Below are 25,375 nucleotides of genomic sequence, written 5' to 3'. Positions count from 1 at the left end.
AATTTAGCCAAAGGGTTTATCCGACCATCTTTTTAACCAGCGGGCGCTCCCATATTCTTTGTAAAGAAAAAAGATGGCACTCTAAGACCGTGTATTGACTATCGGGAGCTAAACAAGGTAACCATCCGTAACAGGTACCCGTTGCCGTTAATTCCTGAATTGTTGGAGAGAGTTCGCCAAGCTAAAATATTCACCAAATTAGATCTTCACGGGGCATATAATTTACTCCGTATACGTCCCGGAGATGAATGGAAGACAGCTTTCAGATGTCGGTATGGACATTTTGAATATTTAGTGATGCCATTCGGACTCTGTAACGCTCCTGCTGCTTTCCAACACTTAGCCAACGATATTTTCAGGAATTTACTGGATCATTACGTAGTAATTTACCTGGATGACATCTTGATTTTCTCTGATTCCCTACAGGAACACCAGGAACATGTCAAGACCATGCTCAGACGTTTGAGAGAACCATTTGTATATCAAACTCGAAAAGTGTGTTTCATTGCTCCAAAATTCAATTTTTAGGCTGTTATTTCTCCCCAGGGATTGAATATGGAGTCCAGCAAGATCCAGGCGATCATAGATTGGCCGGTACCAGGAAATGTTAAAGAGGTACAAGGATTCATTGGTTTTGCTACCTTTTATAGATGTTTTATCCGGAATTTTTCGGAAATTGTCCGTCCCATCACTCTTCTCACTAAGAAGGGGAAGAAGTTTGTATGGTCTTCGCAAGCCCAGGAAGCCTTTGATCGCCTAAAGGTTTGTTTTACCACGGCTCCGATAATGACGCACCCGGATCCTGCACTGCCTTTTGTCGTGGAGGTGGATGCTTCTGACTGTGCACTGGGAGCAATCCTCTCACAACAAACCGGAGACAAAGGTTTGCTGCACCCGTGTGCCTTCTTTTCTCGCAGGTTATCATCTGCTGAACTGAACTATGATATTGCAGATAAGGAACTTTTGGCAATCATTTCCGCCTTTAAGGAATGGAGACACCATTTGCAGGGAGCAACTCAACAGGTAGTGGTGCTCACAGATCACCGTAATCTGGAATTCCTTAAGTCTGCCAGATGCCTTTCTCCTCGACAAGCTAGGTGGAGTTTGTTCTTGAACCAGTTTGATTTTATCATCTCGTACCGCCCAGGTTCACGTAATGGGAAAGCCGATGCACTATCCCGAATCCACTCGATGGACTCCGTGCCTGGGACCCCATCTAAGACCATCTTGTCGGATGTCGATTTCACAGGAGTGCTCCAGGACCGGGACCTGTGGGAGGAGATCAAGCTGGCCTATGATGGTGACGTATTTCTTGCTGCCCCACCTGACAATGTGAATCTTGTCTTTCAGAATGGTGTATGGCTTAGAGATCGCTGTATTTATGTCCCTGAGGCTGTGAGACTTCGAATTCTCAAATTGGTCCATGACTCCGTATTGGCTGGTCATCGGGGGGTACAGAAGACGCAGGAATTTTTAAGTCGTTTTTTCTGGTGGCCTACCTGTTTGAAGGATGTGTATGACTATGTCCGCTCTTGTGAAGTTTGTGCCCGGTACAAAGTTCCTCGTGTTTCACCTACTGGCGTTCTTAAGCCACTACCAGTACCATCTCGTCCTTGGGGGTCTATTTCGATGGACTTTATTGTGGAGTTACCCACCTCTGGCGGTAAAAATACTATTCTGGTGGTAGTGGACCGTTTAACGAAGGCTGCTCATTTTATTCCTTGCACTGGTCTTCCCTCAGCTACAGAGACAGTGGATCTGGTTATCCAGAATGTTTTCCGGCTGCATGGGGTACCAGATGAGATCATCTCTGACCGGGGAATACAATTTACCTCTAGGTTTTGGAAAGGATTTTGTTCTGCACTCCACAATAATGTTTGCTTGTCTTCTGCATACCATCCTCAGACCAATGGGCAAACCGAATGAACCAATCAAACCTTGGAGCAATATCTACGCTGTTACGTCAGTCATTTGCAGGATGATTGGCTGAAGCTACTTCCGTTAGCGGAATTCTCGTATAACAACTCACAGACCAGTTCCACGAAGGTAACGCCTTTTTTCGCCAATCTGGGATATCATCCAAATATTTTGCCTAGGTCTCCGGTTGCTACTTCGGTACCAGCAGTTCAAGACAGTGGCGGTGTTGCAATGTAATCTTGAAGTTTTGAAAGACTCCCTGACCGCAGCACAGGAGCGTTACAAGAAGTCGGCCGATAGATTCCGGAAACCGGCAGCCATGTATAAGGTAGGAGACTCTGTTTGGTTGTCCACCAAGAATCTAAAATTGGGTGTTCCTTCGCAGAAGCTGGGGCAGAAGTTCATCGGTCCATTCAAGATCACAGGGATTGTGAGCTCTGTTGCTTGTCGGCTGAAGCTGCCATGAACTCTAAAGGTACACCCAGTATTTCATGTTTCTTTATTAAAACCAGTCTCTCTCAACACATTTCAGGGACGTATCGTACCTCCTCCTCCACCAGTGTTGGTTGATGGCGAAGAACAATTTGTTGTACAGGACATTATCGATTCAAGACTTCATAGGAACAGACTTCAGTATCTGGTTAGATGGCAGGGTTACTCTCCTGAAAACGATTCTTGGGAACCAGTAAGTAACATCAATGCTCCCCTGAAGGTTGCTCAATTTCATCGTAGATACCCAGACAAGCCTGGTCCAGGATCGTCCTGAGGCCGTTTCTAAGGGGGGAGTAATGTCAGTATTCCGGGTTTTCCAAGTTACCTTGTGAATGATTTTGCCCTTTGTTTAAGATGGAGTCTGCTGTTTTTGTCTGCCCTACTTCCTGTTCATTTGTTTAAAACCCGGGTCAGGTGTCAGCCTCCTTGCTGGAGTATTCTGCTTCTGTTTCTCCTTCAGCTCAGCTGCTTGTTGCTGTACTTCTACCCGTGGCTCTGGACATTCTCTGCCTATGTAAGTTACACTCTCAGTCTGTTGGCTTTAGAACTTAACCCTTGGTTCTCTCCTCCAGGTAAGAACTCTCTTTTGGAACTGTGTTTGGAACTTTGCTGCTGGACTTAGACTGTGTTTGCTACTTTATCCTTATTTACTCCCCCCGGTGGGAGCTACTGGAAATTACACCAGTATAATACTTTAATGTGAACTTGTTCTGGACTTACCCGTGTTTATGCCACAACTGAGAAACTTGAGAACTTGTTCTGGACTTACCCGTGTTCATGCTACACCTGGGATTAACCTGAGGACTTGTTTCTGGACTTCCCTGTGTTTACTACATATCCGGATTTGATTCTTTCTGCACCAACTGTGTTTTGGATTTGCATGTCACCCGTCACTCCCCTTGCCAAGGACTTTGGCCTAAGAACTCTTCTGTTTAGCTGTATAAGGTTAAGGGACTTGTTTCATTGCGCGTTATCAGTATATTGTTTTTGTGTGTTTTTGCTGTGTTACAAATACACTATTTGCACTAAAGAAACCCGTCTGTCTGTTCCCGTCTCTGTCTGTTCATTGCCCCATGCTATCAGAATCCTTGAGTTCCTACAATAGTATTACAGGTATGCACTAAGGAACCAGAAATTTATTAATTAACCCCTTCACCCCCCAAGGCTGCTTCCACCTTCATGACCAGGACAAATTTTACAATTCTGAACAGTGTCACTTATATGTGATTATAACTCTGGGACACTTTAACGGATCCCACTGATTCTAAGATACAGGTGCTTCTCACAAAATTAGAATATCATCAAAATTAATTTATTTCAGTTCTTCAATGCAAAAAGCGAAATTCATATATTATATGGAGTCATCACAAACACAGTGATCTATTTCTAGTGTTTATTTCTGTTAATGTTGATGATTATGCCTTACTGCCAACGAAAACCCAAAAGTCATTATCTCTGTAAGACCGGGTTCACATTGGCGTATCTGTGCGCAGCGTATGATCCGCATATGTACATCTTTAATATGGTGTATGCAGGGACATGCAAATATGTCAAATATTGCGCAATCATGCATGTGGATGATTGCGGATGAATGCGTCAAAGCAACGCATTACTGTCTATGGGAATGCATTGGAATGCAAGGACATGCGTACGTATGCGTTCGATACGCATGCGTACTTCAGACTGCCCATGTCCAAGAAATTATTTCACCACCTCCACCATGCACGCAAACAACGCAAACGCATGCCAAAACGCATTTAAACGCATGCACACGCAGCGTGGGTATTTTGCATCATGTGTAAGATGATGCGGAGGCGTAAGCATGTGTTTGCATGCGTTTTGACATGCGTTTGCGCATGCAGATTATAAGCTGCGCACAAACGCTAGAACCTAGCCTAATTTAGAAAAATTTATAACACCAGCTTGAAAAATGATTTAAAAATCCAAAATGTTGGCCTACTGAAATGTATGTTCAGTAAATGCTCTCAATTTGCTCCTTTTGCATCAAATAATGCATCAATGCATAGAGACAATCTGCCTGTGTCACTGCTGAGGTGTTATGGAAGCCCAGGTTGCTTTGATAGCAGCCTTCAGCTCGTCTGCATTGTTGGGTCTGGTGTCTCATCTTCCTCTTGATATAGTTTCTCTATGGGGTTAAGGTCAGGAGAGTTTGCTGGCCAATCAAGCACAGTGATATTATTGTTTTTTAAACCAAGTATTGGTACTTTTGACAGTGAGGACAGGTGCCAAGTCCTGCTGGAGAATGAAATTTCCATCTCCAAAAAGCTTGTCGGCAGAAGGAAGCATGAAGTGCTCTAAAATTTCACCTTTTTTTTTTTAACCACACTTTTTCCTTCCACTCAACTTTCCATTAATATGCTTGGAAACAGCACTCTGTGAACAGCCAGCTTCTTTAGCAATAACCTTTTGTGGCTTACTTTCCTTGTGGAGTGTGTCAATGACTGCCTTCTGGACATCTGTCAAGTCAGCAGTCTTCCCCATGATTGTGGAGCGTACTGAAACAGACTAAGGGACCTTTTTAAACTCTTAGGAAGCCTTTGCAGGTCTTTTTGTTAATTATTCTAATTTACTGAGATAATGACTTTTGGGTTTTCATTGGCTGTAAGCCATAATCATCAACATTAACAGAAATAAACACTTGAAATAGATCACTGTGTTTGTAATGGCTCTATATAATATATGAAGTTTCACTTTTTGTATTGAAGAACTGAAATTAACTTTTTGATAATCTAATTTTGTGAGAAGCACCTGTATGTATGAATGTAATGTGTTATATAGACCCTATATATGTTTTTAAGTGATTAAATAGACCCTTTGGAGTTGAGACTCATATACTTTACTGTGAAAATTCATGTCAGAACAGCGATATAATCCTGAATTTAATATGAACATTTTATGACTCCTCTTAACCCCTTCACCCTGAAGACTGTTTTCCTCTTCCTGACCAGGCCAATATTTTCAAATTCTGACCACTGTCACTTTATGAGATCATAACTCTGGAACATTTTAATGGATCCCACTGGGAGATTGTTTTTTCCAGACATATTGTACTTCATGATGGTGAGAAAAAAAATTCAATTAAGCCAGCGTCACACTAGAGAATAATACGAATGAGGGCTATGTGATAGAAAAAAAAAATCGCATAGCACTCGGACCATTGTTAATCTATGGGGAAGCTCACATTACCATTTTTTTTTTTCTCGGGCGTATTCAGCGTGCGAGTGAAATCGCAGCATGCTGCGATTGTATGCGTATATCGCCCGAGTCTCGCCAATGCAAGTCTATGGGTGCGAGGAAAAAAAAAAATCGCACACCACACGGACCATCAGTGTGACTTGCGACAAATATGCACACATTTTTCTCATTTCAGCTCATTGAGCCATTAAAATCAATGAGGAAAAGCAGTGAGAAATGTAAAGCCATACGCATGTCATACCATGGATGCCATGCGGATACTTAGATGAGGGGAAATCGCATCATTGCATTGCAAATGGATTACATATGGATCACCATGCGTAGAACATTTGTGCGATTCTCGGGTGAGAGAATCAGAACGATTTTTTATACATTGTGTGACTCCGGCTTAAGCCTTGCTTTTATTTATGAAAAAAAATTAAATTTGGCAAAAATTTGGAAAATTTTGCAGTTTTCAAACATTTAATTTTTATGCCCTTAAATCAGAGAGTTGCATCACACAAACTAGTTCATAAATAACTTTTCACACGGATATTTTACATCAGCACAATTTTTGAAACATAATTTTTTTTTTTGTTAGGAAGTTATAAGGGTTAAAAGTCGACCAGCGATTTCTCATTTTCAGAACAAAATTTACAAAACTTTTTTTTTTTTATTTTAGGGACAACATTACATTTGAGGGGTCTATATGACAGAAAATACCCAAAACTGACAATCTAAAAACTACACACCTCAAGGTGCTGAAGACTAGAGATGAGCGAATTTGATTGTGTCAGGGCTTATTCGGCAAGTTATAGGCGCTTACCGAATAAGCTGCAAAGGGAACCCAGCTTCCGGGATCGCTCTGGCTGAACAGCTGTTCGGCTCAGCAGCTACATGTGCCGCGGCTCTGTGACAGTCACGACACATGCATGAAGAGCCCAACATTATTTTGACAACCATACTTCCCAAGCAGACAGCTGGGGGCTGGTATTCTCAGGTTGGGAAGGGGCCATTGATATTGCCCCCACCCAAACACCCAGGCTAAAAATAGCAGCCCACAGATGCCCAGATAAGGTGCATCTATTAGATACGCCAATCCTGGAGCTTTGCTCGGCTCTTCCCATTTGCCCTGTAGTGGTGGCAAGTAGGGTTCATATTTTAATTAATGACACTGGTCAACACAAAAATCATCAGCATAAGTAATATGTCTGTGGAGTTTGATGTGCTGATTGCAATAATATGCTTAGTTTTGCTCTATCACAAAGTTTCTGAGATAGAAGTATTTTTGTTATTATGTTATTTCTGCATTTTCATTGTATGTGATTTTTCCTATGTTATTCCCATTTCTTTGCTTGTGTTACGTAATTGTGAATTTTCTTACAGGGACAACATCAGTAAAGGTTTTAGTGAGTTTTATGGGAAGGAGCATTGACACTGCAGTCCACCAATGACTGCTTCTCGGAAAGTCACATGTTATGGGGACGAGCTAACTGTTATGAGGCGGTAAGATTTGAGTCAGTCAGAAAAGAATGGTGATGGCAGCAAGGACTGGTATGTGAGACTGACAGGAAGCAGGCCTCTACAGGGATCTGAGCCCAGCCACAGGATGATAGAAGGGAAGGCAGAGGACAGCCGCCATGGTGAGAGGATTTTCACTGAATTTCTGGGAAGGCAAGTCTCCTCAGAGGGAAGCTCAGCCACTGAGGTGTAACTGAGTGAGGGTCTCCATAGAGAAAGAACCTGAAAGCAGCCAATATCACACTAAGAAACTGCCTGTCTACTGTTTGATCTGATTTAAAGGAGAAAAATGCCCCTACAGTGTATCAATCATCCGAACAGATTCTGCTATATATGTGGTTCTTTTACACCAAAAGGCCAAGTACGTTCAATCACTCATGATATTAAAAAGATGTACCAAATGTACTTTAAGTGTCCACTGATCAAGACAAAAGCTGGGCCCTTCATGTGATATGCTCAAGTTGTTCAAATGGTCTTCGTGACTGGTTGAATATGAGGAAAGTGGCTATGCCATTTGCGGTTCCCATGATTTAGAGAGAACCCAAACATCATAGTGATGACTGCTACTTTTGTTTTGTCAAACTGAAGGGCTTTTCTACAAAGAACAAACATAAGATTAATTACCCTGAACTTGAATCTGCGATTAGGCCAGTTCCACGTGATGGTACCTTGCCAGTTCCTGTACCACCATTGTCTGGATTGGATGAAAATGAAGTGGAATATGAAGACTATGGAGCTGAAGCTACTGCCGAAGACATGGAGACCTCAAGTCAAGATGAGTATGCACCTGATGGAGCAGCCGAGCAGCCAAAACGCTTTACTCAACATAAATTAAATGATCTCATCACAGACCTTTCATTGTCAAAAGAAAAAGCTGAACTTCTTGCATCTAGGTTGAAACAGAAGAATCTTCTTCATGATGTCAAAGTGTGTTATTACCAAAACAGACGTAACACTTTAACACAATTTTTCACAGTTGATGGGCCAATGGTGTACTGTAACAATGCGAAAGGCCTCTTTGAAGAACTGAATCAAGAGTATTTTGTTGCAGATTGGTGATTGTTTATTGACTCATCCCAGAGAAGTTTGAAAGCAGTGTTGCTTCACAATGGAAATATGAAACCATCAATCCCTATTGCTCACTCTTGTCATCTAAAGGAAAGTTATGAAAATCTGTCAGTTGTTTTGGATGCTATACACTATAAGCATCATCAATGGAATATCTGTGGAGATTTGAAAGTGATTGGTCTGCTAATGGGAATGCAAGGAGGTTTCACAAAATATTGTTGCTTCTTGTGTTTATGGGACAGTAGAAATACAGTAGAGCATTATGTTCGTCATGATTGGGGACAGAGAAACATCTATGCTCCAGGTTTGACAATGTTCAGCATAATCCTTCAGTTGCTCTAACAAAAATCTTTCTTCCTCCACTTCATATAGATTAAAAACTTTGTGAAAGCCATGGCAAAGACAAATTCACAAGAGTTCCAGTATATTTCACAGAAATTCTCCAGCATTTCACCACCAAAACTGAAGGAAGGGGTATTTGTTGGTCCTCAGATCAGAGAGCTTATGAGAGATGATGTGTTTGAAGAAACTCTAAGTGATAAGGAATTGAGATCTTGGAAAAGCTTCAAGAGGATCTGTGAAAACTTAAGAAAAAAAAAAATCTCCAGAATATGTTGGAAGTGTTGAGGAACTGCTAAATGCATACCAGTGTCTTGGATGTCGCATGTCACTGAAAATGCACTGTTCTGCATTCACATTTAGATTTCTTCCCTCAAAATCTTGGGGATGTAAGCGATGAACAAGGCGAGCGGTTTCACCAGAACATTAAAGTAATGGAACACCGCTACCAGGGTTTTTGGAATGACTCAATGATGGCAGATTACTTTTGGATGTTATATAGGGACAACCCTGAAAAATCACATCAGCGACAGTCTAATGTCAAGCACTTTTAATTTCTGCTCATATTTTGGTTTCTATTTTGCATGTGAAATTCATTTTGGTTTGATAAAAACTGTTTTGTAAGGTGAAGCATTTTCTCCGATATGTAGATTACTGCTTTGTTAATGTCGCCAGTATATTTTCTTTACCTTATAATAATAATGATGCTGCTCCATGGAAACTATATGTGCTACAGAAAAACTATATACATTTTTGAAATCAAGACAAAAAGATGATTCAGAAAAGAACAAAGTCACCTGTGATGAATGCAAAAAATATTTTTTTGTAGACCTGTGTGATTCTAAATTAAACCATTCCCACGTCATCGCCCATTCTATTGAAGCCATCGTCTACTGTAATAAAACAAAAATAAAAAACAACCATATCCCTCACCTGTCCGTTGTTCTGTCCCACACTGTAATCCATGTTTGAGGGATAAACAGTTTTCCAATTGGAGAATGAGCTGCTGCGAGCGCAGCATCAAGCATTAGTGACAAGCTGTGACTCATCGAGGTTACTGAAGGTCACTGAGGCTGCGTGGTATGGAAGGATGACTGGTTGGCTGGATGGATGAGGGATGGATGGAGGGATGGATGAATGGATGAAGGGATAGATGGATGGATGAGGGATAGATGGATGGATGAAGGATAGATGGAGGGAGGAGGGATAGATGGAGGGAGGAGGGATGGATGGATGAGGAAGTGATGTATGGAGGTATGACTGGACAGATGAGGAATGGATGGAAGGAGGGATGGCTGGATGAGAGATAGATGGATTGATGGATGTGGGATGGAGGGGTGGCTGGATGGAGGGATGGCTGGATTCCATAGTGTCCCACGGCGTGCGACATATGCTCTTCAGCATGAACAGTGGCATCATGCGATCGTTCATGCTGAGAAGAAAGGAAGAATGAGCTGCAGCAAGCGGGCACCTGAACTACAGTGATACCACTAGCACAATAAGAATAAGTCACAATGAATAATTTCTCCAGTTGAACTGTGGTGAACTCACAGCTTCACCGTGAGACTTTTTCCTCACTTTGCTAGCGGTGATCTCACTGAGGTCACTGCAGTTCAGGGGCCCGGCTGGGAACACAGCCTCAGTGACCGGCGGTAACCTGGATGAGGTCACCGCTGCTCACTGATGCTGCACACACAGTAGTTCATTCATCAGTGGTGTTCAGCCTGGGCGGTGGTATCACCCAGGTTGAAAACCCACACCTTTTTTTTCATTATTATTATTTATTTAGAGCGCAGGCACTGGCTGATTAATACTCCTATCAGCCGGCGCCTGCTCTCTCTGTGATTAGTGGCAGCAGTGGGAGCAGTAGTCTCATCAGCAGACGCCAGTGACCAGAGGTAAACTGTCATTGGACAGCATGGGAACCGCGGCTGTCTGACCGTCCGTAATGATTTTACCGCTGATAAGAAGCAGTATTTACTATGCTGTTATGCACATGACAAAATGGCCAACACTGTATGTACGAGACCCCCATTCAAGTGAGTGGGGTCCGGGTTTGGGTAGTGTTCTGGTTCCCGAACTTTTTTTTTAACTGTTCGGCCGAACCCGCCAGACCCGAACATCCAGGTGTCTGTCCATCTATAGTCAACAGTCATGTTGCTAAAAGATGATTTAGTAGCTTAGATGGAAGAGTGAAACGTGAAAGAAGAGTGTCCAGTAAAACCATAAAGGCCAAGAGACTTCATTTAGTAAACAATGAGGTAGGATATCTGTCTAGCGAATGCAAGTCTGGAGAGAGAAGTCTGGACTATAACTAATCAACTGGTTTCTATGTTGTTCAGACTTATTTGTTCAAGTCCTGATCAGGCAACTAATAAGTAGGGGATGGGCAGTCCCAGTGTGCCTATAAAGGCCTTATGACTTGAACCATTAAGTTTTAGGTTGAGTTGTTCCCTAGAGCAAGATAATAAGCTAAATAAAAGGAGGCGTCCCTAGGCCAAGGAAACTACCTCGTGAAGAAATCAAGAAACCAAACTGTGTGACTGGGAAAACCAGACAAACTGATGTAAAAAATAAAAAGAGTATATAAATAAACAATGATCCTGGCTGGCATTGTGGCAAAGCCTTGGTTGTTTGGGCCTAGGTTCTTAATGTTTAACTGAAGCTGGACAAAATGAGAGAGTAATCAACAACTGGCCGATTTGGAAGTTGCTAATGGTATGAAGTTCTGGTATGGAAAACGATTTAATGTATCCATAAGGAAGAATGAACCCTTGTGCCTATGTACCAAACGGCTGGCAATTCAATAGGAGGGTCACGGGATATTAGCAATTGGATGGGATTACAGGTCAAAGACTAAGAGCAGGTGCATCCCTCCTTCCTACTTCTCACGGACAGATAAGTTTAAAGGAATCATGACCATGCTCCAGTGGAAGTAGTGAACAATCACTCCCTGGAGTGAATCACCCAAGAAAAAAAAAGTGATAGTCTTGGCTTGAAGCCTAAAAAACATTTGGCTTCCCAGATGAACCAGCAGGGTCACCCCCTTCAGAGATTTTCACTCGAACAAGACAATACATTGGGATAATAAGGGTGAGCAGTGTGATCAAAGGGTGATAGCTAGTAGTAAGCAAGGGAGTTAGGGTACCGTCACACAGTACCATTTACATCGCTACGACGGCACGATTCGTGACGTCGCAGCGTCGTATGATTATCGCTCCAGCGTCGTAGACTGCGGTCACACGTTGCAATCACGGCGCTGGAGCGATGCCGAAGTCCCCAGGTAACCAGGGTAAACATCGGGTTACTAAGCGCAGGGCCGCGCTTAGTAACCCGATGTTTACCGTGGTTACCAGCGTAAAAGTAAAAAAAAAAAAACCGTACATGCTCACCATCTGATGTCCGTCAGGTCCCTTGCCGTCTGCTTCCCGCTCTGACTGAGATCCGGCCGTACAGTGAGAGCAGAGCGCAGCGGCGACGTCACCGCAGTGATCTGCTCTCACTTTCCGGCCGGCAGACAGTCAGAGCGGGAAGCGGACGGCAAGGGACCTGACGGACATCAGATGGTGAGCATGTACGGTTTGTTTTTTTTTACTTTTACGCTGGTAACCACGGTAAACATCGGGTTACTAAGCGCGGCCCTGCGCTTAGTTACCCGATGTTTACCCTGGTTACCAGCGAACGCATCGCTGGATCGCTGTCACACACAACGATCCAGCGATGACAGCGGGAGATCCAGCGACGAAAGAAAGTTTCAAACGATGTGCTACGACGTACGATTCTCAGCTGGGTGCCTGATCGCAGTAGCGTGTCAGACACTGCGAGATCGTAACGTTATCGCTAGAACGTCACGAATCGTGCCGTCGTAGCGATAAAAATGCCACTGTGTGACAGTACCCTTATAGTTGCCCTCCTAAAATCTGTCTTCTTGGAGGAGGGAGGAACAGTGTGATTGAGCACGTCTTTCCCTTGTCAGTTTAGATTGTGAGCCCCATTGGGGACAGTGATGATAATGTGTGCAAACTGTAAAGCGCTGCGGAATATGTTAGCGCTATATAAGCAATGCATAATAAATAAATAAATAGGATAAATCCTGCCTGCTTCTCAGTTGGAGGAAAAAAAAAACTCAAACAAAAGCAGAGCAGCCCTGCAATGGAAAGGAAGGTCTGCCTCCTACCTACAGGACACTAGGCTAAAACCGATCAGCTCCTGCCTTCAGGAGGTGTACGGCTGGTGGGAGATAGAAACACCTAAAGTGACAACCTCCTGGTGGCAGAAGCTGTAACCCAAGGTCTGTGTGTCGTCCATTGACACTGATGGCAAATTTGATACTGGAATTCATCTTGAACACTAAATATATTACCTATTATATAACCCAAGAAAATAAGAAAGCGATAAAACAAAATTGCATGAGAGATGGATAATAACGTAACTCTGTTACTGCCGGTGGCATTTGCTGCTGCGGGCAGAACCCGTCTTACCTGCTCCATCAGTTTGTCCTGGGAGCTCTCAGGAGTTGCTCCAACTATAATCTGTGCAGGAGTCTGGATTTTGATGCCAACTGTTCCTGCAGAGGCTTTGGATACTGCAGCCTTATTTGCAGCTTGGTTCGTTCTGTTTGTTGGCAGTGAGAAGGATGCAACCGTGTTATTGGTAGAGATGGCAGCAGGAGCCACAAAAGAACTTGGCTGTGCGCTGCTGTTGACGAAACGTTGTTGAGGAGACTCTGTAGCCGGCCTCATCAGGGTGACAGTCTAGAAGGAAAGAACATAATGCTAACAAAATCATAAGGTATGGAGAATGAGAGATGCCAACAAAGTGCAGCCTAGCCCACAAACAGCCAGAAGTCCGGTCTCTCGCCTGCTCCACACATAAATGGCTAGAGAAGGATGGGATCTAGAAATTCACAGTTTTTGCAATAATTTAACTTATATACAAGTACGTGTTCATGTCTATATATTGGTCTAACCAGTATGAGAGAACAGATAGACAGGAATCCCATGAAAATAAAACTTTTCTCACCTGTTGGTGAACTGCGCCTTGTCCCTGTGATACAGTTATTGGGATCTGAGCATGAAATGTTGGCGGCAGGGACTGTGAGATCTGCGAGGGCAGCTGGTTCTGGGAAGAGGCCTGCATCGGTACCCCTGGGGTCTGGGTTTTGACTTGTACCTGGATCGGAGGCTGAATTTGACCTTCTGTGATTTGCTGTTGTGCCAGGTGCAGGGCAGTTGGAAGGGAAGATATCGGAATATTGGGAGTCTGCACCCTACCAGGCAACTGCGGAGGAGGGGTGTGCAGGCTGGCAGCATTCTGCACAGGGGGTCCCTTGGAGGGATCATATTGTAGTTGGTTCTGCTTCTGCCCTGCCAGCTGTACGGTCTGAGGAGTAGGAGGCATTCCCCCTGGACAGAAAAACACAGGAAAATAACAATCACATCTCTGCAAGGTAATGCCGGACCTACATTGAATGTAGAATTCAGGTAAAAAGAATCAGAAATAAAGATCTATATCTATAATTAAACAATCACCACAAAGAAAAATCAAAAACCTCTCATGTAAAACCCTGGAGGTGGCATTACCTTGTGCAGTGGGCATAAGTTGCTGTAGGGGCACCCCAGATGCCACCCCTGCATGCTGGTAAACCATTCCATGACGTGTTACATCAAGGCGTGGTCTCTTGCTGGGGTCTGCAGTGATAAAAAAGACTTCTCTTATCATGAGCAGCAATCGTTTCCTTGGGTTGGTCTTAAGCCATTGTTACAAAAGACAATAACTGAAAAAAAGGCACCGACAAGTTCCAAAAGGGCATTCGGGTTAGAAGTTATCACCTACTCACAGATTGGAGAAAATCGACTGCTGAGATCTCCAGCAGCCACACAGAGCATGAATGGAACGACAGTCAGGCACGTGCACTGCTGCTCCATTGAAAAAGAATAACAATCAATTGGGGTATCAGCAGTTGGTCCGCACCAATCTAAAAGTCCCATAGAGAATGAATCCTCTGGATAGTTGATACTTTCTTCTTACCAAGATAAACCTTTCAACTGCTGGAAGTGTTGATATAATCATTCATTTAATGGCCGATATATGTGGTGCCATCAATTTGACCAATCTACTCCTTGCTGTAGACATACCTGCTTGCGTTAGGGCTTGTTGTCTCTTAAAGGCCTCGATATCTATTGCATTTGCTGCTCCTGCTGCTCCACTCCCTGTTAGAGATTGCTATTTGTGATAAAACACAACATACAATAGATGTTAAATACAATTTAAAAAAAAAAAAAAATCAACTGTAATTTTTGCAAGGACTGCGTAAAACATGCATCTTTCATAAAACAAATTAAGGTTTCCTGTGCTGTAGTGCCCATTTGGACTAGTACTTTGTGAACAGTGAGCAGGAGTATCAGTTACAGTACAATTGTGTATATATTTATTATATCATATCTATAATATAACGCTGGGAGTGTCACTCTGTCCGAAGCCTTTATAGACTGCGCAAGCGCAGGCGCAGTCTGGACCCCACAGAGTGACGCTCCCAGGAGATCGCGGTATGCGTAAGCACTGAACGCACACCGCGATCTCTAACGGAGAAGCAGGGACGAGCCAGGAGGGTGAGTATGCAATATTTACCTGTTCTTCGTTCCATCGATGCCCGCCGCTCTGTCCTCCACATCCTCTGCCTGTGACGTTCAGTTCAGGGGGCACGATGACGCGCTTAATGCGCGCCGCCCTCTGACTGAACAGTCACAGCCAGAGGATGTGGTGGATGGACCAGCGCGCATCGATGGAACGGGGGACAGGAAAATATAGCAAGTGCCGGGGGCCTGAGCTAGCGGCGACTCCGGCACCTGACCCCCACAGCGCGCCGGTGTCCCCGCCTGCTCAGGCCCCCAGCACCGCCACGCACAGCCGCCCGCACTCAGCACCGCCACGCACAGCCACCCGCACTCAGCACAGCCGCCCGCACTCAGCACCGCCACGCACAGCCGCCCGCACTCAGCACCGCCACGCACAGCCGCCCGCACTCAGCACAGCCGCCCGCACTCAGCACCGCCAGGCACAGCCGCCCGCACTCAGCACCGCCACGCACAGCTGCCCGCACTCAGCACCGCCGCCCGCACTCAGCACCGCCGCCCGCACTCAGCACCGCCGCCCACACTCAGCACCGCCACGCACAGCCGCCCGCACTCAGCACCGCCGCCCGCACTCAGCACCGCCACGCACAGCCGCCCGCACTCAGCACCGCCGCCCGCACTCAGCACCGCCGCCCGCACTCAGCACCGCCACGCACAGCCGCCCGCACTCAGCACAGCCGCCCGCACTCAGCACAGCCGCCCTCGGGCAGTTGAGCCGGAGAGAGAAAGATGGGAGCAACATATGGCAGAATGGAAACAGGAACAGGCAGAATGGGTGCAGCACATTACAACAAAATGGGGGCGCAGGATGGGAGCAGCACATGATAGAATGGGGGCACGGGATGGGAGCAGCACATGACAGAATGGGGGCGCGGGATGGGAGCAGCACATGACAGAATGATTGCGCACGATGGGAGCAGCACATGACAGAATGGGGGCGCACACATGACAGGATGGGGGTGCAGGATGGGAGCACATGACAGGATGGGGCGCAGGATGGGAGCACATGACAGGATGGGAGCAGCACATGACAGAATGGGGGCACACACATGACAGGATGGGGGTGTAGGATGGAGCAGCATATGACAGGATGGGGGCGCAGGATGGGAGCACATGACAGGATGGGGACGCAGGATGGAGCAGCACATGATAGGATGGGGGCGCAGGATAGAGCAGCACATGACAGGATGGGGGTGCAGGATGGAGCAGCACATGACAGGATGGGAGAGCAAGATGGGAGCAGCACATACCAGGATGGAGACCATATACCAATATAAATGCTCGCCACCCGGGCGTAGTACGGGTTCAATAGCTAGTTATATATAATAGATATATAAACACACACACAACACACACACACACACACACACACATTTAGCTTCATGCTCTGTTTGCAGTTGGAACAATACACTGTATGAATCCGGTAATCTGAATTCTCCATTACTGAAGATATATTGGCTCCCTGATTCTACCAAGAAATAACACCATCCTATATATTTATAAGAAGGTTTCTCAAAACTCTCCTTCTGATGCAAGAGTTCATGATTGCCATTGCCATAATTCACACATACTTACATCAACATGTTCTGTATATAATTCTATTGCAGTGCAAGAACAGTGTAAAAAATGTGAAGGCCGCAGCTGATGATTGACAGCAGCAGTCATTTGACATTGCTTATGTCAGGAGGAGGACAAAAAAAAAAACACAACGCACAGATTACAGGAGCAGCACTAGTCCAATAACTAAGTGTAGATTTTAATTTATTTATAACCCTGGGGACAATAGTAAGGGATTGTCCATAGTGGACAAGTTCTGATTAAAAGTTTTCTCCCTCAAAAGGTCCACTAGTTTACATGAAAACTAAAAACAGTAAAAAAAACAAAAAAACAATGGGATTTCATATCTCTACCTCTTTTTAGAATATGACACAAGTAGGGTCCTACTTCTGGTGTTCCCACCACCCTCACAATTACTTAACTGAACAGCCTGTGGTACTCCCCCTGAAGATGTCATGTACAGGAAACACTGTTACGTTTTAATAAGATACTGATCCTTTGTAATGTTGGCCGCAAGTTCTGCCTAATTTTTAGAAGCCGAAATTGTGATCATGAACCGAACGGTTTATAGTAACAAGTCACTACAGGTTTCCAACAAAATTTAATGATTTATGAGGTAATACATCTCATGCTTGAAAGTTTGTGAACCCGTCAGAGTATTCCTTTTTCTGCATAAATTTCACATAAAACAAGATAACAAGAACCAAATAAGAGACATAAGTAAAAAATGTCAGAAATCTCCTGTGATTGTGCCATGATACACTTCTACAGATATGACTTGTGAAGATCAGACTTTTATAGATTTCTTTTCTTTAACTGTTTCACACCATGGCCATTTGCCATTTTTTCCTCCCCTTTTTCCCAGAGCTACAGTGGGGAAAATAAGTATTTGATCCCTTGCTGATTTTGTAAGTTTGCGCACTGACAAAGAAATGAACAGTCTATAATTTTAAGGGTAGGTTAATTTTAACATTGAGAGATAGAATATCAAAAATAAAATCCAGAAAATCACATTGTACAAATTCTATGAATTTATTTGCATTTTGCAGTGAGGAATAAGTATATGATCCTCTGGCAAACCAGACTTAATACTTGGTGGCAAAACCCTTGTTGGCAAGCACAGCAGTCAGACGGTTTTTGTAGTGGATGATGAGGTTTGCGCACGTCAGAAAGAATTTTGGTCCACTCCTCTTTGCAGATCATCTCTAAATCATTTGTACATAAGTAATATGTATTAAATAAGTTTCATATACAGTATGTAAAATAAGTATTTGATACGCTGACGATTTAGCAAGTTTTCTCACCTACAACGAATGGAGAGGTCTGTAATTTTTATCGTAGAGACACTTCAACTGTGAGAGACAGAATCTTAAAACAAAAAATCCAGAGAATCACATTGTATGATTGTTACATACCGTATATGCTCGAGTATAAGCCGACCCGAGTATAAGCCGAGACCCCTAATTTTGCCACAAAAATCTGGGAAAACTTAATGACTCGAGTATAAGCCTAGGGTGGGAAATGCAGCAGCTACCGGTAAATGTCAAAAATAAAAATAGATACCAATAAAAGTAAAATTAATTGAGATATCAGTAGGTTAAGTGTTTTTGAATATCCATATTGAATCAGGAGCCCCATATAATGCTCCATACAGTTTATGATGGGCCCCATAAGATGCTCCATAATAAAATATGCCCCATATAATGCTGCACAAATGTTGATTATGACCCCATAAGATGCTCCATACAGACATTTGCCCCATATAATGCTGCACAATTGCTGATTATGGCCCCATACGATGCTCCATACAGACATTTGCCCCATATAATGCTGCACAATTGCTGATTATGGCCCCATACGATGCTCCATACAGACATTTGCCCCATATAATGCTCCACAAATGCTGATTATGGCCCCATAAGATGCTCCATAGAGATATTTGCCCCATATGCTGTTGCTGCGATGAAAACCCCCAAAAAAGCACATACTCACCTCTCGTCGCTCAGGCCCCCGGAACTTGCTATAGTCACCTTTCCCCGTTCGACCGCTGGGCGCCGCTGTGTCTTCCACGTCCTCTGCACTGAAGTTCAGGCAGAGGGCGGCGCCCTCTGACCTGAGCGTCACTGCAGGGGACGCGGAAGACGGCGCCCGGCGGTGGAACACGGACAGGTGAATATCGCGCAATGCCCCCGCTATACTCACCTGCTCCTGGCGCGGTCACTGCACGTCCCTGGTTCTCATGGTGCAGTGTCTGAATATGCGGCTCCACCCCTATGGGAGTGGAGTCGGGTACCATGTGACCGCTCAATACAGGAAGAAGCTGCCGGCGCCCAGAGAACCAGGGACGTGCAGGAACAGCGCCAGGAGCAGGTGAGTATGATTAGACAACTGCCGCTCCCCATCCCCTGCCCACCCCTGGGAATGACTCGAGTATAAGCCGAGAGGGGCAATTTCAGCCTAAAAAAATGGGCTGAAATTCTCGGCTTATACTCGAGTATATATGGTAATTAATTAGCATTTTATTGCTTTTTATGCATGAAATAAGTATTTGATTCAATAGAAAAACAGAACTTAATATTTGGAACAGAAACATTTGTTTGCAATTGCACAGATCAGACATTTCTTGTAGTTCTTGACCAAGTTTGCACACAATGCAGCGGAGATTTTGGCCCACTCCTACATATAGATCTTCTCCAGATCTTTCAGGATTCAGGCTGTTGCTGGGCAACACTGAGTTTCAGCTCCCTCAAAAGATTTTCTATTGGGTTCAGGTCTGGAGACTGACTAGACCACTCCAGGACCTTGAAATGCTTCTTACGGAGCCACTCCTTAGTTACCCTATCTGTGTGTTTTGGGTCATTGCCATGCTGGAAGACCCAGCAACAAGCCATCTTCATTGCTCGTACTGAGGGAAGGAGGTTGTTGGCCAAAATCTTGCAATACATGACCCAATCCATCCTCCCTTCAATATGTTGCAGTCGTCCTGTATCCTTTGCAGAAAAGCACCCCCAAAGTATGATGTTTCCCCCACCATGCTTCACAGTTGAAACGATGTTCTTGGGGTTGTAATCATCTTTTTCCTCCAAACACGGCAAGTGGAGTGGATACCAAAAAGTTCGACTTTGGTGTCATCTGACCACATGACCTTCTTCCATGCCTCATCTGGATCATCCAGATGGTCATTGGCAAACTTCAAATGCACCTGAATATGTGCTGATGTGAGCAGGTGGACCTTGTGTGCCCTGCACGATTTTATTCCATGACGGCGCAGTGTGTTACTAACGGTAATGTTTGAGACTGTGGTCCCAGCTTTCTTCAGATCATTAACCAGATCCCCCCAAGTAGTTCTGGGCTGATTTCTGACCTTTCTCAGAATCATCCTTACGCCATGAGGTGAGATCTTGCATGGAGCACAGACTGAGGAAAAATTGACAGGCATCTTGTGTTTCTTCCATTTTCTAGTCATTGTGCCAACAGTTGTTGCCTTCTCATCAAGCTGCTATTGTCCTGCAGCCCATATCAGCCTTGTGCAGGTCTACAATTTTATCCCTGGTGTTCTTAGACAGCTCTTTGGTCTTGGCCCTGGTGGAGAGGTTGGAGTGTGATTGATTGTGTGGATAGGTGTCTATACAGATAACGAGTTGAAACAGATGCAGCTAATATAGGTAATGAGTGCAGAGTAGGAGGGCTTCTTAAAGAAAAACAAAGAGGTCTGTGAGAGCCAGAATTCTTGCTGGATGGTAGCTGATCAAATACTTATTTCATGCAATAAAATGTGACCTATTATTTAAAAATCATACAATGTGATCCTGTTTTTGTTTTTAGTTCCTGTCTCTCACAGTTGAAGTGTACTTTGAAGTGTATGATAAAAATTACAGACCTCTCCATTCTTTGTAGGTGGGAAAACTTGCAAAATCAGCAGTGTATCAAATACGGTACTTATTTTCCCCACAGTATGTGCAGATAAGTGATATAAGCATATGTATGAACGTGATGTGATATACAGACACTATACACTCCCTGACAGAAGTTATGTCGCTTATCCATGTTATGTAAATAAGAGCTTATAACATGACGTTAACCCCTTAAGCCCGAGGGTGGTTTGCACGTTAATGACCGGGCCAATTTTTACAATTCTGACCATTGTCCCTTTATGAGGTTATAACTCTGGAACGCTTCAACGGATCTTGGCGATTCTGACATTGTTTTCTCGTGACATATTGTACTTCATGATAGCGGTAAAACTTCTTCAATATAACTTGCGTTTATTTGTGACAAAAACGGAAATTTGGTGAAAATTTTGAAAATTTCGCAATTTTCCAAATTTGAATTTTTATACCCTTAAATCACAGAGATATGTCGCACAAAATACTTAATAAGTAACATTTCCCACATGTCAACTTTACATCAGCACAATTTTGGAACCAACATTTTTTTTTGTTAGGGAGTTATAAGGGTTAAAAGTTGACCAGCAATTTCTCATTTTTACAACACTATTTTTTTTTTTAGGGACCACATCTCATTTGAAGTCATTTTGAGGGGTCTATATGATAGAAAATAGCCAAGTGTGACACCATTCTAAAAACTGCACCCCTCAAGGTGCTCAAAATCACATTCAAGAAGTTTATTAACCCTTCAGGTGTTTCACAGGAATTTTTGGAATGTTTAAATAAAAATGAACATTTAACTTTTTTTCACACAAAATTTATTTCAGCTCCAATTTGTTTTATTTTATCAAGGGTAACAGGAGAAAATGGACCCCAAAAGTTGTTGTACAATTTGTCCTGAGTACGCTGATACCCCATATGTGGGGGTAAATCACTGTTTGGGCGCATGGCAGAGCTCGGAATGGAAGGAGCACCATTTGACTTTTCAATGCAAATTTGACTGGAATTGAGATGGGACGCCATGTTGCGTTTGGAGAGCCCCTGATGTGCCTAAACATTGAAACCCCCCACAAGTGACACCATTTTGGAAAGTAGACCCCTTAAGGAACTTATCTAGATGTGTGGTGAGCACTTTGACCCAACAAGTGCTTCACAGAAGTTTATAATGCAGAGCCGTAAAAATAAAAAATCATACTTTTTCACAAAAATGATCTTTTCGCCCCCAATTTTTTATTTTCCCAAGAGTAAGAGAGGAAATTGGACCCCAAAAGTTGTTGTGCAATTTGTCCTGAGTACGCCGATACCCCATATGTGGGGGTAAACCACTGCTTGGGCGCATGGTAGAGCTCAGAAGGGAAGGATCACTGTTTGACTTTTCAATGCAAAACTGACTAGAATTGAGATGGGACACCATGTCGCGTTTGGAGAGCCCCTGATGTGCCTAAACATTAAAACCCCCTACAAGTGACACCATTTTGGAAACTAGACCCCCCAGGGAACTTATCTAGATGTGTTTTGAGAGCTTTGAACCCCCAAGTGTTTCACTACAGTTTATAATGCAGAGCCGTAAAAATAAAAAATAAAAAGTTTTTTTCACAAAAATGATTTTTTAGCCCCAAGTTTTGTATTTTCACAAGGGTAACAGGATAAATTGGACCCCAAAAGTTGTTAAAGAAAAAAAAAAAAAAGGAGAAGCCAGCACTGCTTAGGGTTAGAACGCAATACAAATGGTGCATATGCACCTACTGAATTCTAACTGTAGTTCAAATATGAGACATTTAGCAAATAATTGATCAATTCTTTGAGCTACCCCGCCACTTCACGGCAATCTCATAATGGGGCAGGCCTACTCTACGTATTATATTAAAATCGTGCCATACGGCCTCCTAGATGTAGAAAGAGTATAAAAAGACAGACACCATTACTAACTATGACATGCAAACTGTACCTGGAGCATTTTCAGAGTCACCCCCTTGAGAGCTTTGAACCCCCAAGTGTTTCACTACAGTTTATAATGCAGAGCCGTAAAAATAAAAAAATAAAATTTTTTTCACAAAAATGATTTTTTAGCCCCCAGTTTTGTATTTTCACAAGGGTAACAGGATAAATTGGACCCCAAAAGTTGTTGTCCAATTTGTCCTGAGTACGCTGATACCCCATATGTGGGGGGGAACCACCGTTTGGGCGCATGGTAGAGCTCGGAAGGGAAGGAGCGCCATTTGGAATGCAGACTTAGATGGATTGGTCTGCAGGCGTCACATTGCATTTGCAGAGCCCCTGATGTACCCAAACAGTAGAAACCCCCCACAAGTGACCCCATATTGGAAACTAAACCTCCCAAGGAACTTATCTAAATGTGTTGTGAGAACTTTGAACCCCCAAGTGATTCACTACAGTTTACAACCCAGAGCCATGAAAATAAAAAATCCTTTTTTTTTTCCACAAAAATTATTTTTAGCCCCCCAAATTTTTATTTTCCCAAGGGTAACAAGAGAACTTGGAACCCAAGAGTTGTTGTCCAATTTGTCCCGAGTACGCTGATACCCCATATGTTGGGGTAAACCCCTGTTTGGGCGCACGGGAGAGCTCGGAAGGGAAGGAGCACTGTTTGACTTTTTCAACGCAGAATTGGATGGAATTGAGATCGGACGCCATGTCGCGTTTGGAGAGCCCCTGATTTGCCAAAACAGTGGAAACTCTCCAATTCTAACTGAAACCCTAATCCAAACGCCCCTAACCCTAATCCCAACGGTAACCCTAACCACACCCCTAACCCTGACATACCCCTAATCCCAACCCTAATCCTAACCGTAAATGTAATCCAAACCCTAACGCTATCTTTAGCCCCAACCCTAACTTTAGCCACAACTGTAACCCTAACTTTAGCCCCAACCCTAACTTTAGCCCCAACCCTAGCCCCAACCCTAACCCTAACGGGAAAATGGAAACAAATACATTTTTTTTTATTTTATTATTTTTCCCTAACTAAGGGGGTGATGAAGGGGGGTTTGATTTACTTTTACAGCGTTTCTTTATAGCGGATTTTTATGATTGGCAGCCGTCACACACTAAAAGACGCTTTTTATAGCAAAAAAGTATTTGCGTCTCCACATTTTGAGACCTATAATTTTTCCATATTTTGGTCCACAGAGTCATGTGAGGTCTTGTTTTTTGCGGGACGAGTTGACGTTTTTATTGGTAACATTTTCGGGCACGTGACATTTTTTGATCGCTTTTTATTCCGATTTTTGTGAGGCAGAGTGACCAAAAAACAGCTATTCATGAATTTCATTTGGGGGGGGGCGTTTATACCGTTCCGCGTTTGGTAAAATTGATAAAGCAGTTTTATTCTTCGGGTTAGTACGATTACAGCGATACCTCACTTATGTCATTTGTTTATGTTTTGGCGCTTTTATATAATAAAAACTATTTTATAGAAAAAAATAATTATTATTGCATCGCTTTATTCTCAGGACTGTAACTTTTTTATTTTTTCGCTGATGATGCTGTATGGCGGCTCGTTTTTTGCGGGACAAGATGACATTTTCAGCGGTACCATGGTTATTTATATCTGTCTTTTTGATCGCGTGTTATTCCACTTTTTGTTCAGCAGTATGATAATAAAGCGTTGGTGTTTGCCTGTTTTCTTTTTTTTTACGTTGTTCACTGAAGGGGTTAACTAGTGGGACAGTTTTATAGGTCGGGTCATTACGGACGCGGCGATACTAAATATGTGTACTTTTATTGTTTTGTTTTTTTTATTTAGATAAAGAAATGTATTTATGGGAATATTTTTTTTTTTCTTTATTTAGGAATTTATTTTTTTAACACGTGGAAATTTTTTTTTTTACTTTTTTACTTTGTCCCAGAGGGGGACATCACAGATCGCTGATCTGACAGTTTGCACAGCACTCTGTCAGATCAGCGATCTGACTTACAGTGCTGCAGGTTTACCAGCGCCTGCTCTGAGCAGGCGCTTGGTAAGCCACCTCCCTGCAGGACCCGGATGCAGCCCCGCGGCCATTTTGGATCCGGGGCCTGCAGGGAGAGGAGGTAAGAGACGCTCGGAGCAACGCGATCACATCGCGTTGCTCCGAGGGTCTTAGGGAAGCACGCAGGGAGCCCCCTTCCTGCGCGATGCTTCCCTATACCGCCGGAACACTGCGATCATGTTTGATCGCAGTGTGCCGGGGGTTAATGTGCCGGGGGCGGTCCGTGACCGCTCCTGGCACATAGTCAGTCACATAGTCAGCTGACACCCGGCCGCGATCGTCCACGCTCCCCCCGTGAGCACGGCCGATCGCATATGACGTACTATCCCGTCACTGGGAATTAAGTCCCAGGTCACCTTGATGGGATAGTACGTCATATGGGATTAAGGGGTTAAATTCATCCATTGCTTGTATAAATTATTATTTTGTAAGCTGAAACCCTCTGAAATGTGGTTTAGGATAAGAAAATAAACTGGCATCAATGCAGAAATATTGATCAGTCAATGGACACAGAATGGTCAGATTTTGGCAAGCCAAAAGTTTTGTCGCCCACAGAAAGCAATGTGATATTCAAACAAATAATTAACTTAAAATACAAAAATACAGTACAGACCAAAAGTTTGGACACACCTTTTTTAGAAACCTGAGAAATTTGCATCCCCTGGCCTTTCCTAAAGATGACAGTGAACAAGCCATAACCATAACAGGCTAATTAAGGTCTGAAACCTTCATCAAAATTATCTGAGCACACAAACCCTAAGGGTGCCAAAAT

At 43.6% G+C, this 25,375-nt stretch overlaps 1 protein-coding gene across 13 annotated transcripts in view; it reads right to left on the bottom strand.

Annotated features, from left to right (window-relative positions):
- Positions 1-25,375, bottom strand: part of LOC143812727 (E1A-binding protein p400-like) — a 220,183-nt gene that overhangs the window by 168,195 nt on the left and 26,613 nt on the right. For 8 of the 13 annotated variants that reach the window (XM_077293327.1, XM_077293332.1, XM_077293330.1 and 5 more), the window contains 4 exons: positions 14,670-14,757; positions 14,115-14,240; positions 13,555-13,937; positions 13,014-13,286 (listed from right to left, as the gene is read on the bottom strand). The exons of 1 other annotated variant lie outside the window; for it this stretch is intronic. In XM_077293327.1, the coding sequence (XP_077149442.1) occupies positions 13,014-13,286; positions 13,555-13,937; positions 14,115-14,240; positions 14,670-14,757 (870 nt within the window). The remainder of the gene's footprint in view (positions 1-13,013; positions 13,287-13,554; positions 13,938-14,114; positions 14,241-14,669; positions 14,758-25,375) is intronic. 4 more of the 13 variants (XM_077293331.1, XM_077293336.1, XM_077293337.1 and 1 more) reach the window with 3 other exon arrangements.

Source organism: Ranitomeya variabilis, chromosome 1, assembly GCF_051348905.1.
Source record: "Ranitomeya variabilis isolate aRanVar5 chromosome 1, aRanVar5.hap1, whole genome shotgun sequence".
In the NCBI taxonomy this organism is placed as follows: Eukaryota; Metazoa; Chordata; class Amphibia; order Anura; family Dendrobatidae; genus Ranitomeya; species Ranitomeya variabilis.
Note: the sequence above shows the minus strand (reverse complement) of the source record. Positions and strands in the feature narration are given on the sequence as shown.